This window comes from Girardinichthys multiradiatus, chromosome 19, assembly GCF_021462225.1.
Source record: "Girardinichthys multiradiatus isolate DD_20200921_A chromosome 19, DD_fGirMul_XY1, whole genome shotgun sequence".
Classification (NCBI taxonomy): Eukaryota; Metazoa; Chordata; class Actinopteri; order Cyprinodontiformes; family Goodeidae; genus Girardinichthys; species Girardinichthys multiradiatus.
Window position 1 is genome coordinate 18,559,944 of NC_061811.1, and position 22,101 is coordinate 18,582,044.

The 22,101-nt window shown below is 38.3% G+C and overlaps 2 protein-coding genes across 4 annotated transcripts in view; one reads left to right on the plus strand and one right to left on the minus strand.

Moving 5' to 3' along the window:
* Positions 1 to 8,135: 8,135 nt before the first annotated feature.
* Positions 8,136 to 15,784, plus strand: LOC124855736. The gene is made up of 6 exons (XM_047345781.1): positions 8,136 to 8,263; positions 12,150 to 13,126; positions 13,214 to 13,296; positions 13,391 to 13,491; positions 15,059 to 15,155; positions 15,575 to 15,784. Exons 2-6 carry the CDS (start codon positions 12,152 to 12,154, stop codon positions 15,702 to 15,704), a joined length of 1,386 nt encoding a protein of 461 aa, XP_047201737.1. The 5' UTR covers positions 8,136 to 8,263; positions 12,150 to 12,151; the 3' UTR covers positions 15,705 to 15,784.
* A 769-nt stretch (positions 15,785 to 16,553) lies between these two features.
* Positions 16,554 to 22,101, minus strand: part of fndc5a (fibronectin type III domain containing 5a) — a 53,503-nt gene continuing 47,955 nt past the window's right edge. For all 3 annotated transcript variants that reach the window (XR_007035134.1, XR_007035133.1, XM_047345782.1), the window contains exon 6: positions 16,554 to 20,875. Coding sequence is in view for 1 of the 3 variants with exons in the window: in XM_047345782.1 (XP_047201738.1) it covers positions 20,828 to 20,875 (48 nt within the window). In the remaining 2 variants the exon portion in view is untranslated. The remainder of the gene's footprint in view (positions 20,876 to 22,101) is intronic.

A 22,101-nucleotide genomic window follows, 5' to 3' on the forward strand; every position in this document is an offset into this window, starting at 1 on the left:
AGTAAGATTAGTGTGAATCCGCTCCTGGGTATTGGTTGTATTGATATTTAGATTGATCCTTTCATCACTACAGTCAAGTACCGGACACAACACCGGACTCAGTGGGAGGAAAAAAATCATCCCTCTGTTGCGCCGTCGAGCTCAAACAAGTTTAGTCGAAAATGGACAAGAGCGAAATTTGGATAACAGCAGTGTTTCTTGTGGGTAAGTCATCTTGGAAGTGTTCATGTCACTGACTCCGAGGTTTCCTGCGTCATTCAGTGATGATGAAACCATTGTTTGACTCCGTACCTTGTTGTATATTTCTTCCCATTATTCCCAAATACTCATTTATCATTCAGTGCACAGTGATATTTAAATAATTTGTCAAGTATTTAAGATTACATTGGACCAACAAATGCTCCTGGCTTTATGTGATGACATCATGGTGATTTCCAAAATACTTTCTTGGAGGCCTTTGCTGCTCTCCTTTTTCTATGTAATGTCAGAGCCCGCATTGTCATGTGGAAAAGTCCCCTGTTAACCTGGGCTTTCACTCAGCAGTTTTAATTGTGTTATTGCATACTTAACAACCATCCAAGGCTGAATGTCATGACAAGATGTTGTTCTCAAACGGTTTAACAGGTGTTTGGGCTGTGCTTTTCATTTACCTCTCAAGTCAGAGCTTGGATCTGGGAATGACATGAAGCAAGTCTGTAACTGTGCTCCACTTCCAAGTGGAATTTGCTAATTGATTTGCAAAGTAGCCAAACTAAAGTTTAGTAATATAAGCTGATAACACTACAGTTCTTTGCACCTTGTGTTTTCAAACACTGCAGCAACATGTTTGCTAAAGGGGGGATGGACTGTGTGTGTATGAAAGATTCAATGAGATATAATCTTTAAAATCTTTAACTAAACTGTGTTTATTGCAGCTCTCATTTTTTATGCAATGTGAGCCATATTAGATTATGAGGTTGGGATTGGTGAGAAACCTTTCGCTTTCTAACTTTAGGGGACCTGTCTGTTAATTTCTCTGTATGTGAAACCAGGAACTTTTAATTTGTGAGTGAAAATGGAACTCATGATTAATAGTACTCTTCAACCTATCATGCAGTGACAATTTATAAGAGTCCAAGTCCTGTGGAGAACCACTGCTCTCCATTGCCAACATGTGACAATTTGTTGCTTTTGTAGGTTAACAACTTTGGCGCTTCTTTGTTTGATAATTATATTGACCAATCGCAAAGTAACCACACTGAAAACATATTTTTATTTTATTTTCCTTTGTTTCCAGGTTGCTTTCTCCAGCTGATCAAGGCTGAGAAGCTTAACTGCACTGTCAGGCAAAATGGTAACCTGATGTCTTACACCATTACTGACTCTCGTGGGCAAGATGGAAACGCCTTCGTCTGCGATTTTCTTTGGATTAATGGATCTGTAAGTTATGAGCTATGGTATCTCAACAGTTGAACTTCCTATTCACATGACCAGTTTTTTTTCCCATAGTTGAATTTGTCACAGTTTTAAGGAAACAAAAGGTGGTCAGAATGTAACTTATTATTATTCTAATTAAATAATCAGCAAAAACGAAAAGCTGTGGTTATTAGTAAAGCAGTGCAAACTAACATCCATCCATCCATTTTCTATACCCGCTCCTTCCATAGTGGGTCGCTGGGGGAGCTGGTGCCTATCTCCAGCAGTCTACGGGCGAGAGGCGGGTTACACCCTGGACTGGTCGCCAGTCCATTGCAGGGCAGCACAGAGACACACAACCATCCACACACCCATTCACACCTAAGGGCAATTTAGAGAGACCAGTTAACCTAACAGTTATGTTTTTGGACTGTGGGAGAAAGCCGGAGTACCTGGAGAGAACCCACGGATGCACAGGGAGAACGTGCAAACTCCATGCAGAAAGACCCCCGGCCGGGAGTCAAACCCAGGGCCTTGTTGCTACAAGGCAACAGTGCTACCAGCTGCACCACCATGCAGCCCCTGCAAACAAATATGTTCAGTATTATCATCTAACGGTCTAATATTTTCTTCTTACATGTTGATTTTAGGACTTCACAATTGCTGACAACTTCAGTCAAATTCCACCAGTGGTGAATAGCAGCATCAACTCCCTGACCACCTCGCAATGTCTCGAGGGCATTATTTGCAAACACCACTGTATTTTAAAGGTAATCAGCTTTAATGATATAGAATGACATTGCTACACACATTCAGAAGAACTTTAGTGTACATTCAGATAATGTATGAATTAAGAAAATGGACTGATAACATTGAACTCTGTTATGTATATCCCTTCAGGCGACTATGGTTGATTACATAGCTAACTGTACCGGTGAGTATCATTTCTCAGTTTGTTAGAAAATAAAATTAGAATTTTTATTCAGTAGGTAGTTTTAATCAAGTAGATGCCTTGTTTTCACAGTAACCTGCAATGGCAAGGACATCAACCATAGAGAAGAAGGTCAGTTCAAACACACAGCAGGACTGACTTCACTACTAATCCATGTATAATATTTGGATCAAAGCTGGGGAAAATTTTTCTATAGACCTGTATGTCTACCTGAGCCAAGGGAAAAGGTCAGCAGTTTGGCTGTTCCTTTTTTGTGGCTGTATGTTAATAATGCCATGTTGCATCATTTTTCTTCAAGTTCCTATATGACTTAGAGTTCAATTGAACTACCAGAGCTTCTGTTTATTCATAAAGTACATTTTCAATTCATATGTGGGATGCTGCAGAATAAGACTATCACTAACATTTACTCTATTCAAGCAGCATATCAGGCTAAAAGAAAATGTTTCCTCATGCTTTTCGTGGTGCTAATCTTTATAATACTATCTGTTAATAGATGGACCGTCAAATATATGGCTTGCAGTTGTACCCATATGTGTTGTGCTGGTTGTATTTGCTCTGTGCCTCAAGTTCAGGAAAAAAATATGGAGGTATGTTGTTATTTTTTTTCATTATTTCAACTCATTAAACAACACGAGATTGAAACAAAGCTCTGTTCTCATTGTCAGGACAAGCAGCTACAGCCAGTGTGGAGGCCTTTACATGAAAGTGAAAATGAAGAACATTGATGTAACGCCACCTGAGGTCTAGAAAGAGAATAGACGCAAAACAAGAATCAGTTAAAGGAATGCCCATCCATTCATCAATCTATTTTCTATAACTGCTTAATTGTGTTTGAGGTTGTGGGGGCGATTAGATATATCTGAAGCTGTGGTCTACTGTTTAGTGACATTTTTATGAAATGTTTTCGTATTTTTATGCGGCCTGTTATCAAGGGAGCAAATTCTACCAAGGCAATCGTGTTTTTGTGTTGCAAACGTATCACAAGCACCAGTTTAAGTTGATATTGAAACTCTGCCTTGATGATTTGATGGTGCGCAGGTGAAAATTTAACGAGGCTGTGGAAGCCTCTTTGATGCACCAGGGCGTGCACTCTGAGACCCAATAGCAGAACAGGAGTCATAACCACCCCCGCCCCCTCACACACACATGCATACACACTGTTAGCGATAGGACCTAAAGCTGTGGAAGCTAAATAATTATATCTATATACCTTGATCTGGTCATAATATTATGCCCGATCAGCGTATATTATAAAGTTAATATTCATATCTGTTAATAATATAACAATAATGAAATATCAGCATTAATATGAAGTGTATATAGTATAAACTATTATAAATACAGAGTATTTGGTGTATAAGCTTAAATTACAGTAGCATTTGGATTTAGTTTCAAATTTATGTACTTCATTAGCTGCTCTGTTTACTCATTGTGCCTTATGTAACCATGCTTGTATGTTTCTCTGTATCTGTGCATGTACTTTCTGAAAATCACACAATAAATATCCACTTGAAAAGCTAAGAATTTTGTTAACCATACAGGAAGTTGCTGTGAGGGGTTTTCAATACAACAGGAAAAAAAAAAAAAAAGGTGTTACAATGTAAGAGCTGTGGATGTGTTTAGGCAGCATGACATATCGGATGATTGTTTTTAGCCAGTGAAGATTAAGGAGGCAGCGTGGCATTACACATTCAGGAAATAGGTTTTTTCTTTAATGCTGACGACATCTCGCTGTAACTTGAAACCCAGAGTGCAACTTCTCTTCACATACAGTATTTGGCACATAGGAGTTCATAACTTAAATTACCTAAACATACCAGCAGCTGCAGTTCAGGATCACAAACAAAAATAGTAATAGAAGCTTACTCAGGTTTCTGATGACAGATTTGCTACATACTGTTTACACTGAGTATGCAGGTGCTTTTAAACAGCTACATGTGGGGTGATCAGTATGAACCAATGAGATGCCTGGAGCAGAAAATGAGCAAGAGCCAGAAGGGGAAAAGTTCAAATCTCAACACAAGGGTTACTATAGGTCATTTCTCTAGCTGACAGGAGTGTGAAGAATGCATCCTCTTTGTAAAATATTTCTGTTTTGTACAACTGCTGCCATAGGAACATTTATACCTTAGTGTTTATAGGAAGAGAAGGAGCCGTGATTTCTGGGAATGAACCCGATTACTGTAAATGATGCAGAAGTCATGTGACTTTTTTTTTTTTTCTTTCTACTGTTGATGTTTGTGTCTGTTGGTAATGGGAACGAATGGTGTCCCTTAACTGTCCACTGGAGGTGAGCACTCAGTCCCATGGGATTATGCATCAATGGCTACATTAACTTTTGGGTTCAACACTTTGCCCCTTATGAAGGCACAATGTTTCTCCATTAATCAAACTAACTAACCACATTCTATCTGACCCACAAATAATGAGACTTTTGAAAAGTTAAAGTATTTATTTACCAATATTTAAAAGTAAAATATATACAAACAAAATCTAAAATACACATTTAAAATATTCCCCACAGACCTTACGTCTGGCTGAAAAATTTGAAAGAAAATACAAGTGTTTACATTTCTTTCTCAAACCTAAAACAATTCACCAAAACTAGAATAGTTTTTGATAAACCAATTTATATACCTTTCAAATTAGGAAACTACTTACTCACTCTTTTGTCATAAATTGGCAATTCCTTATCTTTTTAAACTCTTACATGCATTTATTTATATTGAACAGTCCCCAAAACAAATATCAGATCTTGAGTGTGTAAAAGTACAATCCCAGTTCTATTGAAACTGGGACGTTGTGTAAAATGTAAATAAAAACAGAATACAATAGTTTGCAAATCCTGTTCAAAATACATGCAATTGAATACACTACAAAGATAAGATATTTAATGTACAAACTGATAAACTTATTCACTCATTTGAATATGATGCTTCCAACATGCTTCCAAAAAAAACTGGGACAGGGGGAACAAAAGACTTGGAAAGTTCAGGAATGCTCAAAAAACACCTGGTTGGAACATTCCTCTGGTGGAGATGTTAATTAGAAACAGATGAGTGTCCTGATTGGGTATAAAAGGAGCATCCCCAAAAGACTCAGTCAAATACAAGTGAGGATGGGGCGAGGTTTACCACTTTATGAACAAGTACCCCCAGTCCTTCCTTTCCCATCCCTGGACATCTCCATCCATTCGCTTCATCACACCACCACTCATGTAGGGCCTTGGGGTACAGGACTGCCTCGAGGGTTTTCCATCTCTGCAGTCCCGTGGGAGCCTGGGCCCCAATTTTAATGTGCAACTTAGACACTTATAAAATTTTTTGGATCTCGGTCCCTTGCTTTGGTGCACGATCCGTCAACTGGGGGGTGTCGGGTTCCGGTGAGAAGGTCTTGGCCGGTCAGTGTGCGGCAGTGATTGGGGTTTGGCTTCGCTGTGGTGCAGGGGGCTGGCCAGCCTGCTCGGTGTGGCAGTGTATGCTGTGCGGGAGTGTGTGCGGCTAGCATGCTGGTTGCCTCTGGGGCTGGGGTGTGGTGTTGTCGAGGTGCCCGGTCTTTGGCGCACTGGCTCCTAACACTAGCTATTGCATATTTTTATGGAGAAACCTTATGTACTCATGCGCGCTCAAACTTACATCCACCGCTGCTTGGCTTCAGGTGTTAACAGATACACGGATGTTCTATTTGAGCAGCAGTTACCACTAAATACATCTTGCATTCATTAGTACCGTACACGTTTTTGGTAACATTGCTGTTGTTAGATATGTTTCTGCTGGTGTAAAAGCATTCTTTTTTTCCTTTTTGCCCCACATCTCTCTCTTTCTTGCCGTTTTTTCTTTTCATTTTTGTTTCCGTGTTCATTACATTTGAAATGATCCCAAAGCAGTTTTTAATAAAGTTTCTTTTTATATACATATCAAGTGGCGCAATATAGCGTTAGCTGTAATGCTCTACTTTTTAAAGTAAATCTATTGGGGTTTTTCCTGGCACTCAGACAACAATTCTGAGTTCTTCTCTGCCGGACAGGACATGTAAAAAAAAAGCAAATGGACTATCCAGATTGTTATTGAACATATTGTTATAGTAACTTGAACATCTGTGAAGGCACCATTAATGCTGAAAGGTGCATACAGCTTTTGAAGCAACATATACTGCCATCCAAGCAAGTTCTTTTTCAGGGAAGTCCCTGCTTGTTTAAGAAAGACAATGTCAAGCGTTACTTACTTTAAGCATTACTTTAACCTACACTTTTTAATTAGTGGGCCCACCAAATAAAATAAAAACCAAATAAAAAGCCAGCAATAATTTCCCCACTGTGTGGCAATAAAGAATATTTCTATTTCTGTTCTATTATATTAAGCAGGTACAGTGCCTTGCGAAAGTATTCGGCCCCTTTGAACTTTTCAACCTTTTGCCACATTTCAGGCTTCAAACATAAAGATATAAAATTCAAATTTTTTGTGAAGAATCAACAACAAGTGGGACACAATCGTGGAGCGTGCAAAACCACTGCTGAGGACAGGCAACAAGCAGAAGAGACTTGTTTGGGCTAAAGAACACAAGGAATGGACATTAGACCAGTGGAAATCTGTGCTTTGGTTTGATGAGTCCAAGTTTGAGATCTTTGGTTCCAACCACCGTGTCTTTGTGCGGTGCAGAAGAGGTGAACGGATGGACTCTACATGCCTGGTTCCCACCGTGAAGCATGGAGCAGGAGGTGTGATGGTGTGGGGTTGCTTTGCTGGTGACACTGTTGGGGATTTATTCAAAATTGAAGGCATACTGAGCCAGCATGGCTACCACAGCATCTTGCAGCGGCATGCTATTCCATCCGATTTGTGTTTAGTTGGACCATCATTTATTTTTCAACAGGACAATGACCCCAAACACACCTCCAGGCTGGGTAAGGCCTATTTGACCAAGAAGGAGAGTGATGGGGTGCTGCGCCAGATGACCTGGCCTCTACAGTCACCGGACCTGAACCCAATCAAGATGGTTTGGGGTGAGTTGGACCGCAGAGTGAAGGCAAAAGGGCCAACAAGTGCTAAGCATCTCTGGGAACTCCTTCAAGACTGTTGGAAAACCATTTCAGGTGACTACCTCTTGAAGCTCATCAACAGAATGCCAAGAGTGTGCGGAACAGTAATCAAAGCAAAAGGTGGCTACTTTAAAGAACCTAGAATATAAGACATATTTTCAGTTGTTTCACACTTTTTTGTTCATTATATAATTACACATGTGTTAATTCATAGTTACAATATAAGCTACAATATTCATAGTCATGAAAATAAAGAAAACTCTTCAGGTGTGTCCAAACGTTTGGTCTGTACTGTATGTATATATATCAGTCAGTCAGTCATTTTCTACCGCTTATTCCATAGTGGGTCACGGGGGAGCTGGTGCCTATCTCCAGCAGTCTATGGGCGAGAGGCAGGGTACACCCTGGACAGATCGCCAGTCCATCGCAGAGCAACACACAAACATTCATAAACCTACAGTCAATTTAGAGCTACCAATTAACCTAACAGGCATGTCTTTGGACTGTGGGAGGAAGCCGGAGTACCCGGTGAGAACCCACGCACGCACGGGGAGAACATGCAAACCCCATGCAGAAAGACCCCAGGCTGGGAATTAACCCAGGACCTTCTTGCTGCAAGGCAACAGTGCTACCAACTGCGCCACTGTGCAGCCCCTATGTGTATATGTATATGTATATGTATATATATATATATATATATATAAAAATGTATACATACGTGTGTGTGTTTTTGAGCGTATGTTCTGATCCAGTTCCGTTTTGGCGCGACGCCTCTAACCTGCCCTCTGCGTGCTCGTTCTCATGCGCACACCTGTGCTCGTGCCCGAGAACTAACAGGAGGAGCGGAGTTGAACGGAAAGTTGTGCCTTCGTCAGGTTGGTTTTCTCAAAAAGAGAGAAAAAAATAATAATCTTGTAGGTTTATCTCATATCAGGGATGTTATATTTCTTCTTTACCATTGTTGAAACGTCAGTTTACAGTTAAGCTTTTAAACATTTTCAAAGACGGTGACGGAAGTTAGCTGCTGTGAATGAAACGATGCGGAGACTGACTGATGCTAGCGTAAAAAAACCGCGAAGCAGGACTTAATGGCAGCATGGATAAATAACTTTTGCTTACGGTTGCTTTTATTCGCGTTACCTAAAATTGACCTGGGCTTTGTACATTTCCAGGTGTAGAAAATAAAATGAAACGTGTATTTTTCACCAGAATTGTTTCATGGTTTAAGCTAGCGTTAGTCTTGTTTTATGGAGGGAAGTGTTTCACACAAACGTAGAAGCCACCAATCAATTTGTTTTTATAAAATTTGTGTTTGCTTTAACTGTAGCTTTATTATACGTTTTTAAAATATTTGTTTATGTTTAGTGGAATTTTTAGCAGCTGTCGATGTTTTGTTTCAAATATTGAAGATATTTACCTTAACTACACATTAAGTTAATGCTTATGTCTTAATCTAAGTCCTTTTATGTTTTGGATTAAATAGATGTCTCATATTATTTCACCCTTCATGTTTTAGGGACGTCTTGTGTAATTCAGCTTGAGGATTAACCAAAAAGAAAACTGACTGAATTAAATCCAGGTACATATGATCTAGGTAAATAAAATTATGATCCAGAAGTATTGAAACAAGCTTATATTAAATACAAAATCATATCAAGTATTGTTACTTGGAAAAAAAATTAAGAAAGAAAAAGAAAAAGCTTTTTTAAGAGTTTGAAATGTTCTTAATGTAAAACGCAGGCATCAGCGGATCAGACTTATGGCTCTAAAAAAATTACATTTCAAATGAGAGCGAATCGTACAGCCAACAATAGAAATTTAATCTATCCTGAATTTTATTTGTTATTTCTAAAATGCCAAACGTCCTTGTAATATTTCAATCTCTTTTAAGAGATCTCCAAGCTTTGGAGGTCTTTTAAAAGTTCTGTTAAATCTGCATTTTTACACATTTTCTTTCCAATTCTTGTACCTGGACATGAACATATAATGTGCATTATAAGTTTAAAACTGTGAGAAAAGTGGAGAACCAAAGGACTGTCAGTCTTAAACATTTCCAGTAGATATAGTATAAAAGTTATATTTTGAGGAAGGATGGTGTAGAGAAGTGAGAAGGGATCTGAGAGATGAATCATCCTGTAATAAATTATGTACTTTATGCATCTTCAGCTCTTTAGGAATCAATATATTGGTGCTAGAATATCATTATCAGTCTGTCAAACTCTCTTTTTTATATATTCAACTACAGAAATGAGAAGAATTAGCATTTTTGTCACAGGCTATAAACAAATTCCCTAAATGTGTAATTTAGATCTAGTTCTTTGCTATGTTGTATATCAAATAACACAAGTTCATCCCTATGGGAGCCTTATATCCCTCCATGATTCACAGGTCAGTGTTAGGTCTCTTGGACAAACAAGCAAAAAAAATTCATATGAAAATTGTAAGGTGCTTGACAGAAAATTAGGTCAAAAGCAATTTTCCCTTTGATCAATAAACTATCAGATCAAACACCACCAAAATTCAGAAACCTCAAACAAAAATTAGGAATTGGTTTCAGCTGGGAAAAGCCTGATTGGTGCATGTCTAATTCTGCAAAAACTGTAGATTGATCAGAACCACAATAAAGTAAAAAGCCCCACCACTAATAAGAAACCTGTGAGATGAATTCTGTGTGCCGTGGCATGTTTGCATAATACTGCATGTTTTTTTTACTTTAACTGTACAGTTGTGACCTAAACTAAGGCTACGTTCGCACTGCAGGTCTTAATGCTCAATTCCGATTTTTTTGTGAAATTCGATTTTTTTGCGTGTTGGTTGTTCACATTTCCAAATATATATATGACTTGTAATGATCTCCTGTGTGAACTGCATTCATACAACTTAAGTGTCCTGCATGCGCAGTAGACGACGCAATGACGTCACATGTAGCGAGCGTGCTTAGTGTTTGCAGAAGTTGTTTTTCTTCCTGCTTTCACGTAGCAGGATCCAGAATAGTGACGTTTGTCGAGTATCGATGACGTACAGGTTGGATGAATGCGACCGGGCCGTACAGACACAGGTCGCATTTGAAAAGATCAGATGCGTTTCGGATTAGGACAACATCTCCAAGTGGCCTGGGTCGTATTAGAAAAAATCGGATCTGTGTTGTTCAGACTGGCGTGAAAAGTTTGGATAAAGGTCGCATAAGGGCAAAAAAAAAGAAAAAAATGATTTGGGTTACTTCAAGCTGCGGTGTGAACGTAGCCTAATACTGTACTGTTTGAATTAAAGTAAATAATGCTAAAAAAGAGAAAATGATCATGAACAATTTTCAGTGGAGACATATGAACCTACCTAGATGTGGTAACTTCCTGGACCAGACCAGAGTTGATACAGACTTAAACCTGATGTAATGTCGGAGTTTTGCGTGTGACTTCAAATAAAATGGTTCTGTGTTACTGCTGAAAATACTTTAGTATCAAAGCATTCATCAGTAAACCAATTTGGATAAAAGGATGTTGAATATAGTTGCATCAGAAAATTAGTGATTGTGTATTAAAGCTTCACACATACAGTTTTATTTAAGTAATAATTTATTGTCTCTGTTAATTTCACTCAATGACAGCTTATCCTTCACAGTGTGATAGGCTTTATCATGATTTGTTTTTCATTTAAAAATGTATTCACCTCTTAACTGAGGTGAAACTCTGTAAAATGGCAGACATGCTGAAATATCCCCAATGCATTTTTTTTATAGTATACAAATCGATCAAATATGAAACCCAGCAACAAACCCTAGAAAAATGAGCCTGGAGAAGTCAGGAGAACAGAAGATCTTTAGATGTGGAAACAATTTTCTCTTTTATAATATTTCAGTACATGAGGACCTTAGTTTTGTTAGTAAGTTTACTTCCTTATTTCATTGTTGGATCTCCTGATGCTTTTTCATATTGTCAGAAACGATTTCAATAAGTTTAAAAAAAGCTAAGCTAAAAGCTTAAGTGCTAAGAGCTATGTGCCCTTTTATTGCAGACAGTTTAAATGGCCAGATGCCAGACTGGTGAAACATTTTCCTTACAGGCATGACGGTTATATGAAAACAACCAAAATACTTTTTCTGGTGCTTCACTTGGTATAAAAAAATAAAAATCAAGAGGAAAGCAGTGGGCTTTTTATTGTTTTGACTGACGCTCCTCATTGAAATGAATTAGACAAATGTCCACTTTCTGAAAACGGATTTCAGTACATAAACAATAAAATGGACATTTCTCTTCTATGTTCCTACTTGTTCCCAGACTTGACTCATTTTACAGTTGGCTGCTCATAGAGAAGAGTTTATTTCTTTTTTACTTTGTGTGATTAGAAACTAGATTGAGGCGTTTTATCTGGGAAAGTGCATTAGGAAAGAATTGTTTGTAGATTTGTATGTTATTGATCTTTAATGTTCAAGTCTTAGGAATTAGAAACAGAAGTTAGTTGATGGAGAAAGTGGTTGTGTTGACTATGCTTACTGCAGGTCCAATCAGAATAATTCATCCGTATGATATAACAATTATACGGATGTATAATTATAATAATTCATGAACAACAACTATTTCAGCCCAGGAAAACAATGGCAGAGAGAGTACATTGTTTACTGGGCTGAAATAGTCTGGCATGAATTTGCCTCGCTACTCTGGTGCATCCCTGATACAATACATTGAAAAACAAATAGTTTTTTAGTAAGATGTTGAAGAAAACTGAAAAATAACATAATTTAATGTATTTTCCTTTTCTCAACAGACATGGATGACGAATCGAAATCAAACTCAATATTCAGTTGGCCTAATCCACCAACAAAGGAGCACCTGAAACCTCTTTCTGTCTACTCTCGGATGGTCATGTGTGACCAAAAGGACAGTCCTTGTTTACCAAAGGAGCCTGACAATCCTTTTGTAAACTTAAAAATTCAAATAATGAATGATTGTGGGAGAAAAAGGAAACTGCTTGATGACAACATGGGGGATGACTACAGCAGTCCATGTAAAAAGCAGAGTTGTTCCAATGTTCTATCCCCAGACCTCGGTTGCTTTATGGACTACTCTAACTCTCTTACTAGGAACAATTCAATATCCCCGTTTGCAGCCCCGTACCCTAAGCTTAATGAAAAGACTCTAAGGAGTGAAATTAAAGAAGCCGTTAGCTCTCGGGTGGACTTGGAGCATGTTCATTGCAGCTGCTCCAAAGATGAGGTGGGGATTGAGAAGATCCTCAAAAATATGTCATCTGTGTTTGACCATGACGTTGATGACATCTTTTGCCTCAACCCACTGAAGCAGGAGGTGCAAAAGCCGACAAACGAGGAGGAAAAACTCGACAGCGCCGTTGTTGAGGATGACAGAGGGTACGTTTCCTCGTTTCACCTCCATGAAAATGAGGAATGCAAGACAGAAGGTCCACATGAGCAACAGGGGCACAAACAAGCTTCAGTATGTGGTCAGCACTTTTCTTTTTTAATTAAAGACGGCAGTGAGACTGTGGGTGGACCGCTGCTGGGGCCCGTGAAATGTGATGGACATTTTTTAGAGGAAGAAGATGAGGTTTTGAATATTGGGCAGCCAATATTTGAGTCATCTATATGCCAATCAGCTGCAGCAGTTGAGCAGAAGAGTGGGACGTCCGAAGCTCTTAGGGAGCCTGTTCACATCTCTCAGACCTACAACTCTGGAGACTTTACTGTGGACAGTCTGTATGAAACCACGTTGCCCTTAGAGGTGCAGGTAAGTCGCCTCAGCTGCTCTAGCATATTAGGAGTCTCAGTTCCCTTCAGCCTGTAGTGTTTACACAAATGATCTGTGCTCTTAAAGGTGAAATCAAAGGTGGTGGTTCTGAATCAGGTTGAGAGGATCAGCAAACCAGAATGGAAAGCAAGCTCTGCAGACCAAAACAGGTAAAAAACTGTCCAGAACGCCAGGGTTCACAGGCACTGTAATAGCTAGATTTGCCACTAGATGGCGCTGTGTGACGTCTTATGTTTTTTTTAGACTCAAAATCTTTGACAACAGTATGGAATGGGAACGTCAGAAAAGACAGTACATATTTTCTGTCAGAAGTCACATGAACGAGAATCGAGGTGGAGCTCAAGGTAGGAAACTTACACACAAGAGAAGAAATTCCTTTTCAGCCAATGAAGCATTACGTTATGTCTTTAAGACCTCCTAGTTGTCTGTATTGTTGAAAAAGACATACCAATGTTTAACTGTGGATACATGGTCACATTCACAGGAGACCTTATTGTGATAGTTTCTTACTGGTTTATTTGTTTTGCAGGAGCAGAACTTTAAACATATTTATACGTTATCCAGTGTGTGTGCACAGCAGGGCCATATTTAGGCTACCAAGTTTTATGGGGCTATTCTTCTACTCCTGTCGTTCCCACTGCAGGAACCCAATTACATTACCAGGGTATAAATTAGAGGTGGATGGTTTGGACTTAAAATTTTATCACAGTATTTTGTGGTATCAATCCATAACAATATAAAAGATGGTAAAAAAGTAGTTTAAAATCCATCACAGGCTTTTTTGGCTCTAGGTTGTAAGGCTGTGAATGCGTGCTACTGCAGTAAAACCCTAAATACACAAACACTGATGTTTAAAACAATAAAATAAAAAATAACAGATATTAAACAGGCTAATTCATGACACAAGTTAGATTAAGTGCAATTGTATTGCTAAATGGCACACAGTAATTGCCCTTGATCATATTTTTTAAGATATTATTTATTTCTGCCTTCATGGAACCGAAAGTGGGAAAGAAAACCATAAAAATAATAATCCCAACAGTATTTGTTAAAGAAAAATCATGATGTAGAGTTTATCATTGTAACGGTAAATACAGATTATTTTATTGATAAAAGAAACTTTCATGATAACAGTAAAAGGTATGATAAATCCCCTTCACTGGTCTAAATCTACCCCACATGACGGCCCTAGGGAAGTAGTAGTTGTTGGATGTAGATTGAACCAAGAGTGGAGGTACTTTCTGGCAGAGTGGTGAGAAACTTCTTACTATTGAATGTTCTCTGTATTTTGTTCTGGTAATCCTTAATATTAGACTTGTCTGCAGTTCATATTTCCAGTGAATATTAAATTGTTCTGCAGGTGTAATTTGGATTTTTCAAATGTCGAAGGTAAAATATTAGGGTTATTATATATTATATTTAGGGTTCTTTTGGGTTAGCGGTGGGTTTTGCCATGAAGCTCTACCCTTGCTGCCATTGTTTCCCAGTTTCTTATTGTAGGATCATGAACGATGACCTCTCATCTGTTCATGAATTTCTTTACATTGTGGCATGAAGTGTTGCTATTTCAGATGTTTTACCCTTCTTCATGCTGTCAAAAGGTTTTATTTGAGTGTTATCTTTACTATATGTCTGGCAATAATGAGGCCTGGGATTAGTTAGCTAAAATGAGCTAAACTTCCAAAAACGTTGTTAGTCACAGTTAATTCATGACAATGGGGAGCAGTTGTGTTTTCACAATAAAGAGAGGCTGGTTTGAACATTTTCTTTGATCAACTGCATTTTGTATTTGCTCAGGTTATCTTTCTCTGAAATAAAAATGTCCGTTGACGTTGTGAAGCATTGAAGATCAGGGGAAATACTTAACTGCACTGTAAATCATGATATACAAAATGCATTTCCGTTCTGAAGGACTCATGACTGAACTTCTGGACTTGATGACACATGTTGCCGGTCAGGCGGGTTCTAATGGCTCCCAGTGGCAGCACCCCTCGGACCTCACGTGCAGGTATGCATGTCATTTTCATTAGACTTGGACATGTTTGGAGGTTATGGCACATTATCAGAAGAAAACTGAACATGGTTTCCTCTGCTACGCAGACTGGGTCTTATAATAAAAGCTGTTGGTCTCGACAGTGATCCTTATAACCTACTAAAGAATCAGTGAGAGGTTGGGGCATTTAAATTAAGTTTTCTACATCAGCTTTTAAAGTCCTGGATGCCTGCTGGGATGTAAAAGCAGGAATTGTCAGAACAGTTGTCAAAATGACGACCCAAATAGACAGATTTGTAGGTTCTGCCTTGCCTACCATGACTTTTTCAATCTACTGTGTCGCTCATAAGAACTGTTCCCCCAGTATGACAAAGCAATGGTGTTTTGTGCATATCCTCAGTAATAGAAATATTTAAAATGTTCCTCTTTTTCAGAAATTACCAGAAGCGGTTTGGGAATGAGACGCCCACAATGACCCTCAGCGAATGGCAGGCCCAGAATCAAACCCACTACAGGCGCTTTACCAAAGTCCCCAAAATTTTCAAAAGAAGTCCATTTCTTTGAACGAGCATGTGAGGAATAAATGATCAAGTTGTGTTGGCCTAACTTCTAACCCTGTATAATGTTATAAAATGATATATCGATGTTTGTGTTGTTCTTGGTTTTGTTGCATGTTATCTTGTTTTGACTTTAAATGTTGCCTCTGTTATTCTCTACTATTTTGCATACACTTTTTTATATAAGTATACATGTTTATATATATCCCTGCAATCAGGAAGCTGTAGTTTTGTTTGGCCTTGTTCATGCAGCAGCTCTTGCCTTGTGTGATTGTCAGCTTGGTTCTGAGTTCTCCTGCTATAGCAGTATTGGAGCGCTGACAGATTTGACATGTGTGAATCTTATCAGTATGGGTCGCCTGCACTGAATGATCCATGCTGTTTAAGTCAAGATGTGTGCGGCTATTTACCGTACAGCAGTATATGTTTTCCCTGCTCGTGAGCAGGATCACTGCAGCAAAGGCGCTGGTGTTGATCCAGCATGCCACACAGATATGCAGCTGTGTCCGGTTGTCCAAAAACAGGAAAAAAAAAATGTTTAATGGTAAGAGCTGTTATGTTGAAGCTCAGTCCTGTTCTAATTAGAGAGGTTTGTTTGCATTTTCTCCTACAAGTTGCTGACTTGTGTAAATGGGTTAGCCAGAAATCAGGTTGCTGGGTTTTCTGGTTTTGAATGATTTTCTTAGAGAAAATTGAATTATTCTCCCATTTCAGCAGAATTTTCTGACAAAAGAATCAAAGTTTTATCTCCCTTGATTTTTGTAAACCCGTTTAATCTAAAAATGTTTCACAGCCCTGATGTTCTCTACCCAGAAAGCTTGTGTGCACTCAGTTGAGTCAATTAAAACGCTTTTGATTGGAAAATATTAGAATTTTATTTCCTTTAAGCATTTACAAGTAAGCATACACCATTGTCTTCATAACTGAAGTGTAAAGATTGTGCATAATAGTTCAACCATGCTAGCCCTCATGACTGCTGTTTAACATGATCATAAATATGATGGCACTAATAAACTGTTCATTTTTTCTAAAACATGCTTTTGAAGCTCATTCCTGTGTTTTAAATAAAAATAATTCGCAGCCTGTGGGACAAAATCCAGTCTAATTTTTAACCAGGTTTCCCATCATAGTCCACCACTGTTACCATGCACATTTTACATACAGTTTAATATTCCTATTAAATGTTACAGTAAGACAAATCCTCTGTTGATAAGTGTTTTGACCCCAGAGGGCTCATTGGAATGTTGTTTACTTACAGTCGTCACCATCTAGTGTGGTAAAGGAACAGAAATGTGGGAGAAATAGTTTGAACCGGAATCATTAAGCTGAACTGGCCTGACGTCTTAAATCCAGAGGATCTTGTGGTCTTTTTATAGTGCCAGCTTCATATGGTCCACGATTTCAAATGGAAAAACAAACCAATAAAACGGTATATCATTTTACCTTCAGGCAACTGGAAACAAAGTCTTTCTTTTTTTCTTTGGCCTTTAATCTGCCAGGTTAGTAAGATCAGTGAGTCAAGGCTGACATCCATATTTAGTAGCATCAGTTCACAAGCATTATGACTGATATAGTATCACCACGTTTCTAACAGGCATGCTAACATTGGTGAAAAGGTTTCATTGGGAAAGAAAAGTAAAATTAAGTGACTCTTAATTTTAATGACAAACCCGTCGACCCTCCGGTAGTCAGGACGTTTCTCCCTCTGGCCTGGAAAAGTGGAATACAGGATTTTCCAGGTCTGGATAAGTATAAAACAACATGTACTTCCAAACTTTGTTCCCTGTCATTTAAAAGTTCAATCTTTAGCTCTGATGGTCTCTATCATGCATCGGTCTACACATCGCTCAATCTGTTTCTGACTGCCGATCTTTTTTTTTTTTTTTGCTTGTTATAAAATGAAACTTTCACCACTCTAGACATATCTGCCATTAACCCATGTAGAACCTTTGTATTTATACTTTAAAATTGAGATAAAAGTATTGAGAATTGCAGAAATGTGAGTGTGAATGTGTTTTGCAGGCATGTGTTCCCATCTTGTAAAAGTTGTATCCATGCATCCATCCGTCTGCTTTCCCCCTTTTTTTTCTTCACTTCCTGTTTCTGGTTTTTGCATAAATTCATTAGGAACATTTGTGGTTCGACTTTACAAATTGGCGTTACGTAAATTTCAGTTTGAGATGAACCTGGAAGTTAATTTAGGAAATATTCAAGAGCCCAAAAGAAAATTGAAAGGTATTTGTCAATAAAGACTTTATTCACCATACCATTGGCAATAAATGTACCAACTGTCTGATTTTCCTTGCATCTGGTCACCTGTTCATCCACCTGTCCATCCATCAGCCTTTGTCCTTTCCTCTAGTTATTTCCAGGTCCCAAGAGTATTACCTGACCACTGTCAGCTTGTGAATCTTTGGCTTAAAAGGGTGAATAATTCTGCATTATTGAGTCTGGAATAATACAAAATCTCAACACGAACAATCTGTGGAAATCCTGTTTTAAAGTGGGGCCATGACAGTTTATCTAAGTCAGTCCAAATAGCTTTTTGTTGGGGAAAAAATGTGGCCACTCCCTGGCATCTGTGTTGCTGGTGAACCATCTCCATGTAATAGGCAGCAGAAATGAAAAAAAGCTCTCACGTTTCTAGTTTAAAAAAAGTTTGACTTCTAAGTGAAAAATTAGGATGGTGCAAAACTTTACAGATCCATTTTCCAAAACCAAAAGTTAGACAACTTCAAAAAAGGGAATTTCTTATCATACCTATCAAATTTAGTAAATATTATTGGAGTATTTACAATGGCAAAAAAGGATTAAGATATGCACTGTCTTCGAAGTTGTCAGCACTTAAAAAAAATGTGCTTTTTAAAAATGTGTTCCTTTCAAATGGTAAATGGACTAAACTTATGTAGCGCATTTCCAGTCATAGTGACCGCTCAAAGCGCTTTTCAAGCTAAATAACAGCTAAATAAGTTGTGGAGGACTCTCCGTAATGGCATATCGGCCATTGTAAATAATGTTGGTAAAAAGTAAACATCTGAGTGTGCCACTGTGTGAATAAATGTGTGTAGGCTTTAACCTTGAGTCTTGTTAGGTTTGCTGTGAAGTGCTGATCTCGCTGCAGTGCATCGAGTTTGGCAAACGCTAAATCAGTGGTAATGAGTTGGAAAGGCCCCAAATGCCTGACTTTAAGCTCACAGTCGTCACTGGAGGAGCACGGTCTTGAGCTTTTCTACTTTTTATCAAGGGTTGTGACAAAGATGTGAGAGTGAGAGCTGGAAAATGGCGATAAAAGCCTGCCATTAAATTAGTCATCCTTCTGTCCACTCCACTCGACTGTAACCTTCACCATCTCCGTTTTTCTATGCACTCAAGACTGCAGGGGCAGCAGCGTGTTTTTTCTTTTGGACGTTTTGGACTGTTTGCAGCCTCATTAAAAATTTTTGAGTGGCAGAACTTTTTCTTTTTCAATGCTTACTCCTCCTAACTCTTCTAATTAAATATGGCATAATGGGATAATACAAAATGCATAAAAATAGGTGAGATTTTGTGAAAATGCTTTTCATGAAACAGAACCGTTTTGACCAAAATGCAATCTCCTAATTTTCCTACAATTGGAGACATTTTCCACATTAACCATACTCCACAAAAGGCTCTCTAGACTGACAGTACTGAATAAATAAGACATTTAAAATGTATTTACATATCAGATACCTGCCATTTGCTCCAGCCCCATACTTGTAACGTTTCCCTTTACTTTGCACAAACATTTAAATACTGGGTGAAAGGTAAATATAATGCCACAGAAGTGAGATACAAAGCCATACATCTTATAGGTCATGGGATACAATTATTGTTAAGGCAGTACTACTGAGTTTAAATCAGCCCTCAAATAAATCATTTATACATTTACAACAATACTTATCCTCATTAACATGGAGTTTCAACACATGTTCATTCAAATAATTGAAAAAGTCTTGAAAGAAGCCCTTCTGTCTCGACATCTGTTCAGGACGCCGTAAAGAGGTCTGAGGGTTCCACAGTTGGGCCCGTTGAGAAAGATTTTTCTTCCATGCTTGCCGAGATCTTTGTTTTTTTCCCCCCATCAGCGCTGAAAATATTTTTTTGAGGATCATTTAAAATTGATGTCCAAGGTTTATTCCAGCATACAGAACATCCCAGTTTGTTCATCTCTTACATGCTCATAGTAAGTCCTTTTTTCCAGAGGATCCAGACTTCCTTTGCTTCCTCTGAGGGGCTGTTATTGCTGATTGAAGGGATCTCTTCTCCTCAGACGTCCAGCCCCATTTATAGTTAATTAATTAGATGAATGAACTCCATTAGGGGAGTTTTGCTCCACAACTGAAATCCATCACACTCAAAAAGAGAGACATCAGGAGGTACTAAAGGGCTCGTTCAAGGAGAGGAATGTTACATTTTAGAAGTCTATGATAAGGGGAATTACAGGTTGGACTTAAAATAACTATTCCGTATGTATGAGTCAATGATTGCGAATGACTTAGCCAGCTGATCCCTCTAAAGCTGCTCTGATGTCAATACAGCCTATACGGGGAATGGCTCCTTTGTTACATGGGTGGAGTCTGGATTCCCTGAGAGGGGAATACAAACGTACCAGAACAACAAAAAGTCTCTGCACTGGAAGGTTTACTGAAAAAGCACAAATAAAGACCAAAACATCAAATGTACCGCTTAAGCTCATTGAGAAACTAAGGGGTTAAAGAAGCTTACAGTACCACCCAGAAAAGGTAAATACAAATTTTTTCCGGTAACCGTTTCTGGCTCTGTGTGATGAGCTTTGGTCCCTGGGGTTGGCTCTTCTGCAGTGTCTCCAAACCCCAACCACTGTGACCCCGTTTTACTGTCACTGAGCACAGACCTGCTGCTGAACTCTTCCTGCAGTCTCTCTGCTCTCATGGAAAACAAGGCTGAGCTCAGCCTCATTCCTCCACCTCCTCTGGAGTCCCTTCAGCTTGATCCAGTGTTGAAGAAGAAAAGGCAGTTGCAAGACACCCAGAGTCCCTCGTTCCCAGCGTCATCCTGACAGCAGATAGACATAAAAGGGGCTCGTTGTTTGCATGAAGTCTTTTGAGTAAAGCGAAGACTTATTGGCAGTCACACCTCAATTATGTTGACAGATGGCAACCTGTTGTTCTTGGGGAACTGTTGGAGGACAGAAGAAATGTGAAGACTGACAAAAAATACCTTAACTTTAATGAACATGGGAATGCCTCTGAGATTTTGTCTGGATCAGTAGTTTTCTGCACAGATGAGTATGACATGGGGCTGTAATGTTTATAGAATATACAGATCAGCACACAAGTTTAAAACCACACCTAAAATCTGTATGATTTGCTTCAAAGAAGCCACTTTTCTTGCAGTCTTTTGTATTGAACAGAACACCTGAGATCTGACCTTTCATGTAATTTTTCTAAAGTGCCTTCTAAATATCCTTCAATGAACTGAAAGATTAGTCATAACATCTTACTGCATACAGATGGTGCCCTGAATCTTTAAAATATTAATGTTTTATATGAATTTGAAGTGTTATGCTCAAGGAGTCCTGCCTGAATCTCTTCCAGTGTGTTAAAGGTTCTGTCGTATGAATAATCTTATTTTGCTAATTAAGAAATGATGTATTTGACATTTTTATAATAAATTAATTGAATTACTTTGAACATTGTTTAATGTGTTAAACTATCATTGGAAAAAACATTTTTATTGAATAAAATTCTTATATTTTTGAAGCCTTGAATGTGAGAACAGTGTTAGTCAGAAGAGAGTTTTATCTGCCAGGATATATCGTTTACATTCTTGGTCTTTCTGAACTCTCAAGAATATACAAAAGAAATTGTAGAATCCTCTTTTGTTATCTGCTGTGTAGCACAATACAACTTGTTTCTGATTGGTTAATCAACACCTCGTGATGACTCCTTCCCTGGGATCTGTCAGCTCCCGAGGCAGCTGAGGTCTTGGACTCAGTTCATCTTCTTTTAATCCAAATTTGTTGTTTTTGTATAATCTGATTCTGAATCCATAGTAGTGGACCGCTGGGACATTCCAAAATCCAATGACAAAAAAAACTTGACAGCCCACAAACCTGTCAATTTAATTAACATTTGAAATTTTTTATTTTGTCTTTTATAAAACCTCCTCTCTAGACTAGTTAGTGTTAGTTTTTTGTTTTATCTTTGATGTTTTTACTTAATTAAATCATTATTCAATAGATCTTAGTGTGATAATTAAAATAAATTCATGATTAAAATTACTAGTTCCTAATGGTTTTTCTTATACTCCTTAACTGTATTTATTATGATTTCTATTCAATAAAACTCAATCTGTTAAATATGCAGTATCTCCTCTCTTACATTTGAAATAAAGATTATTCA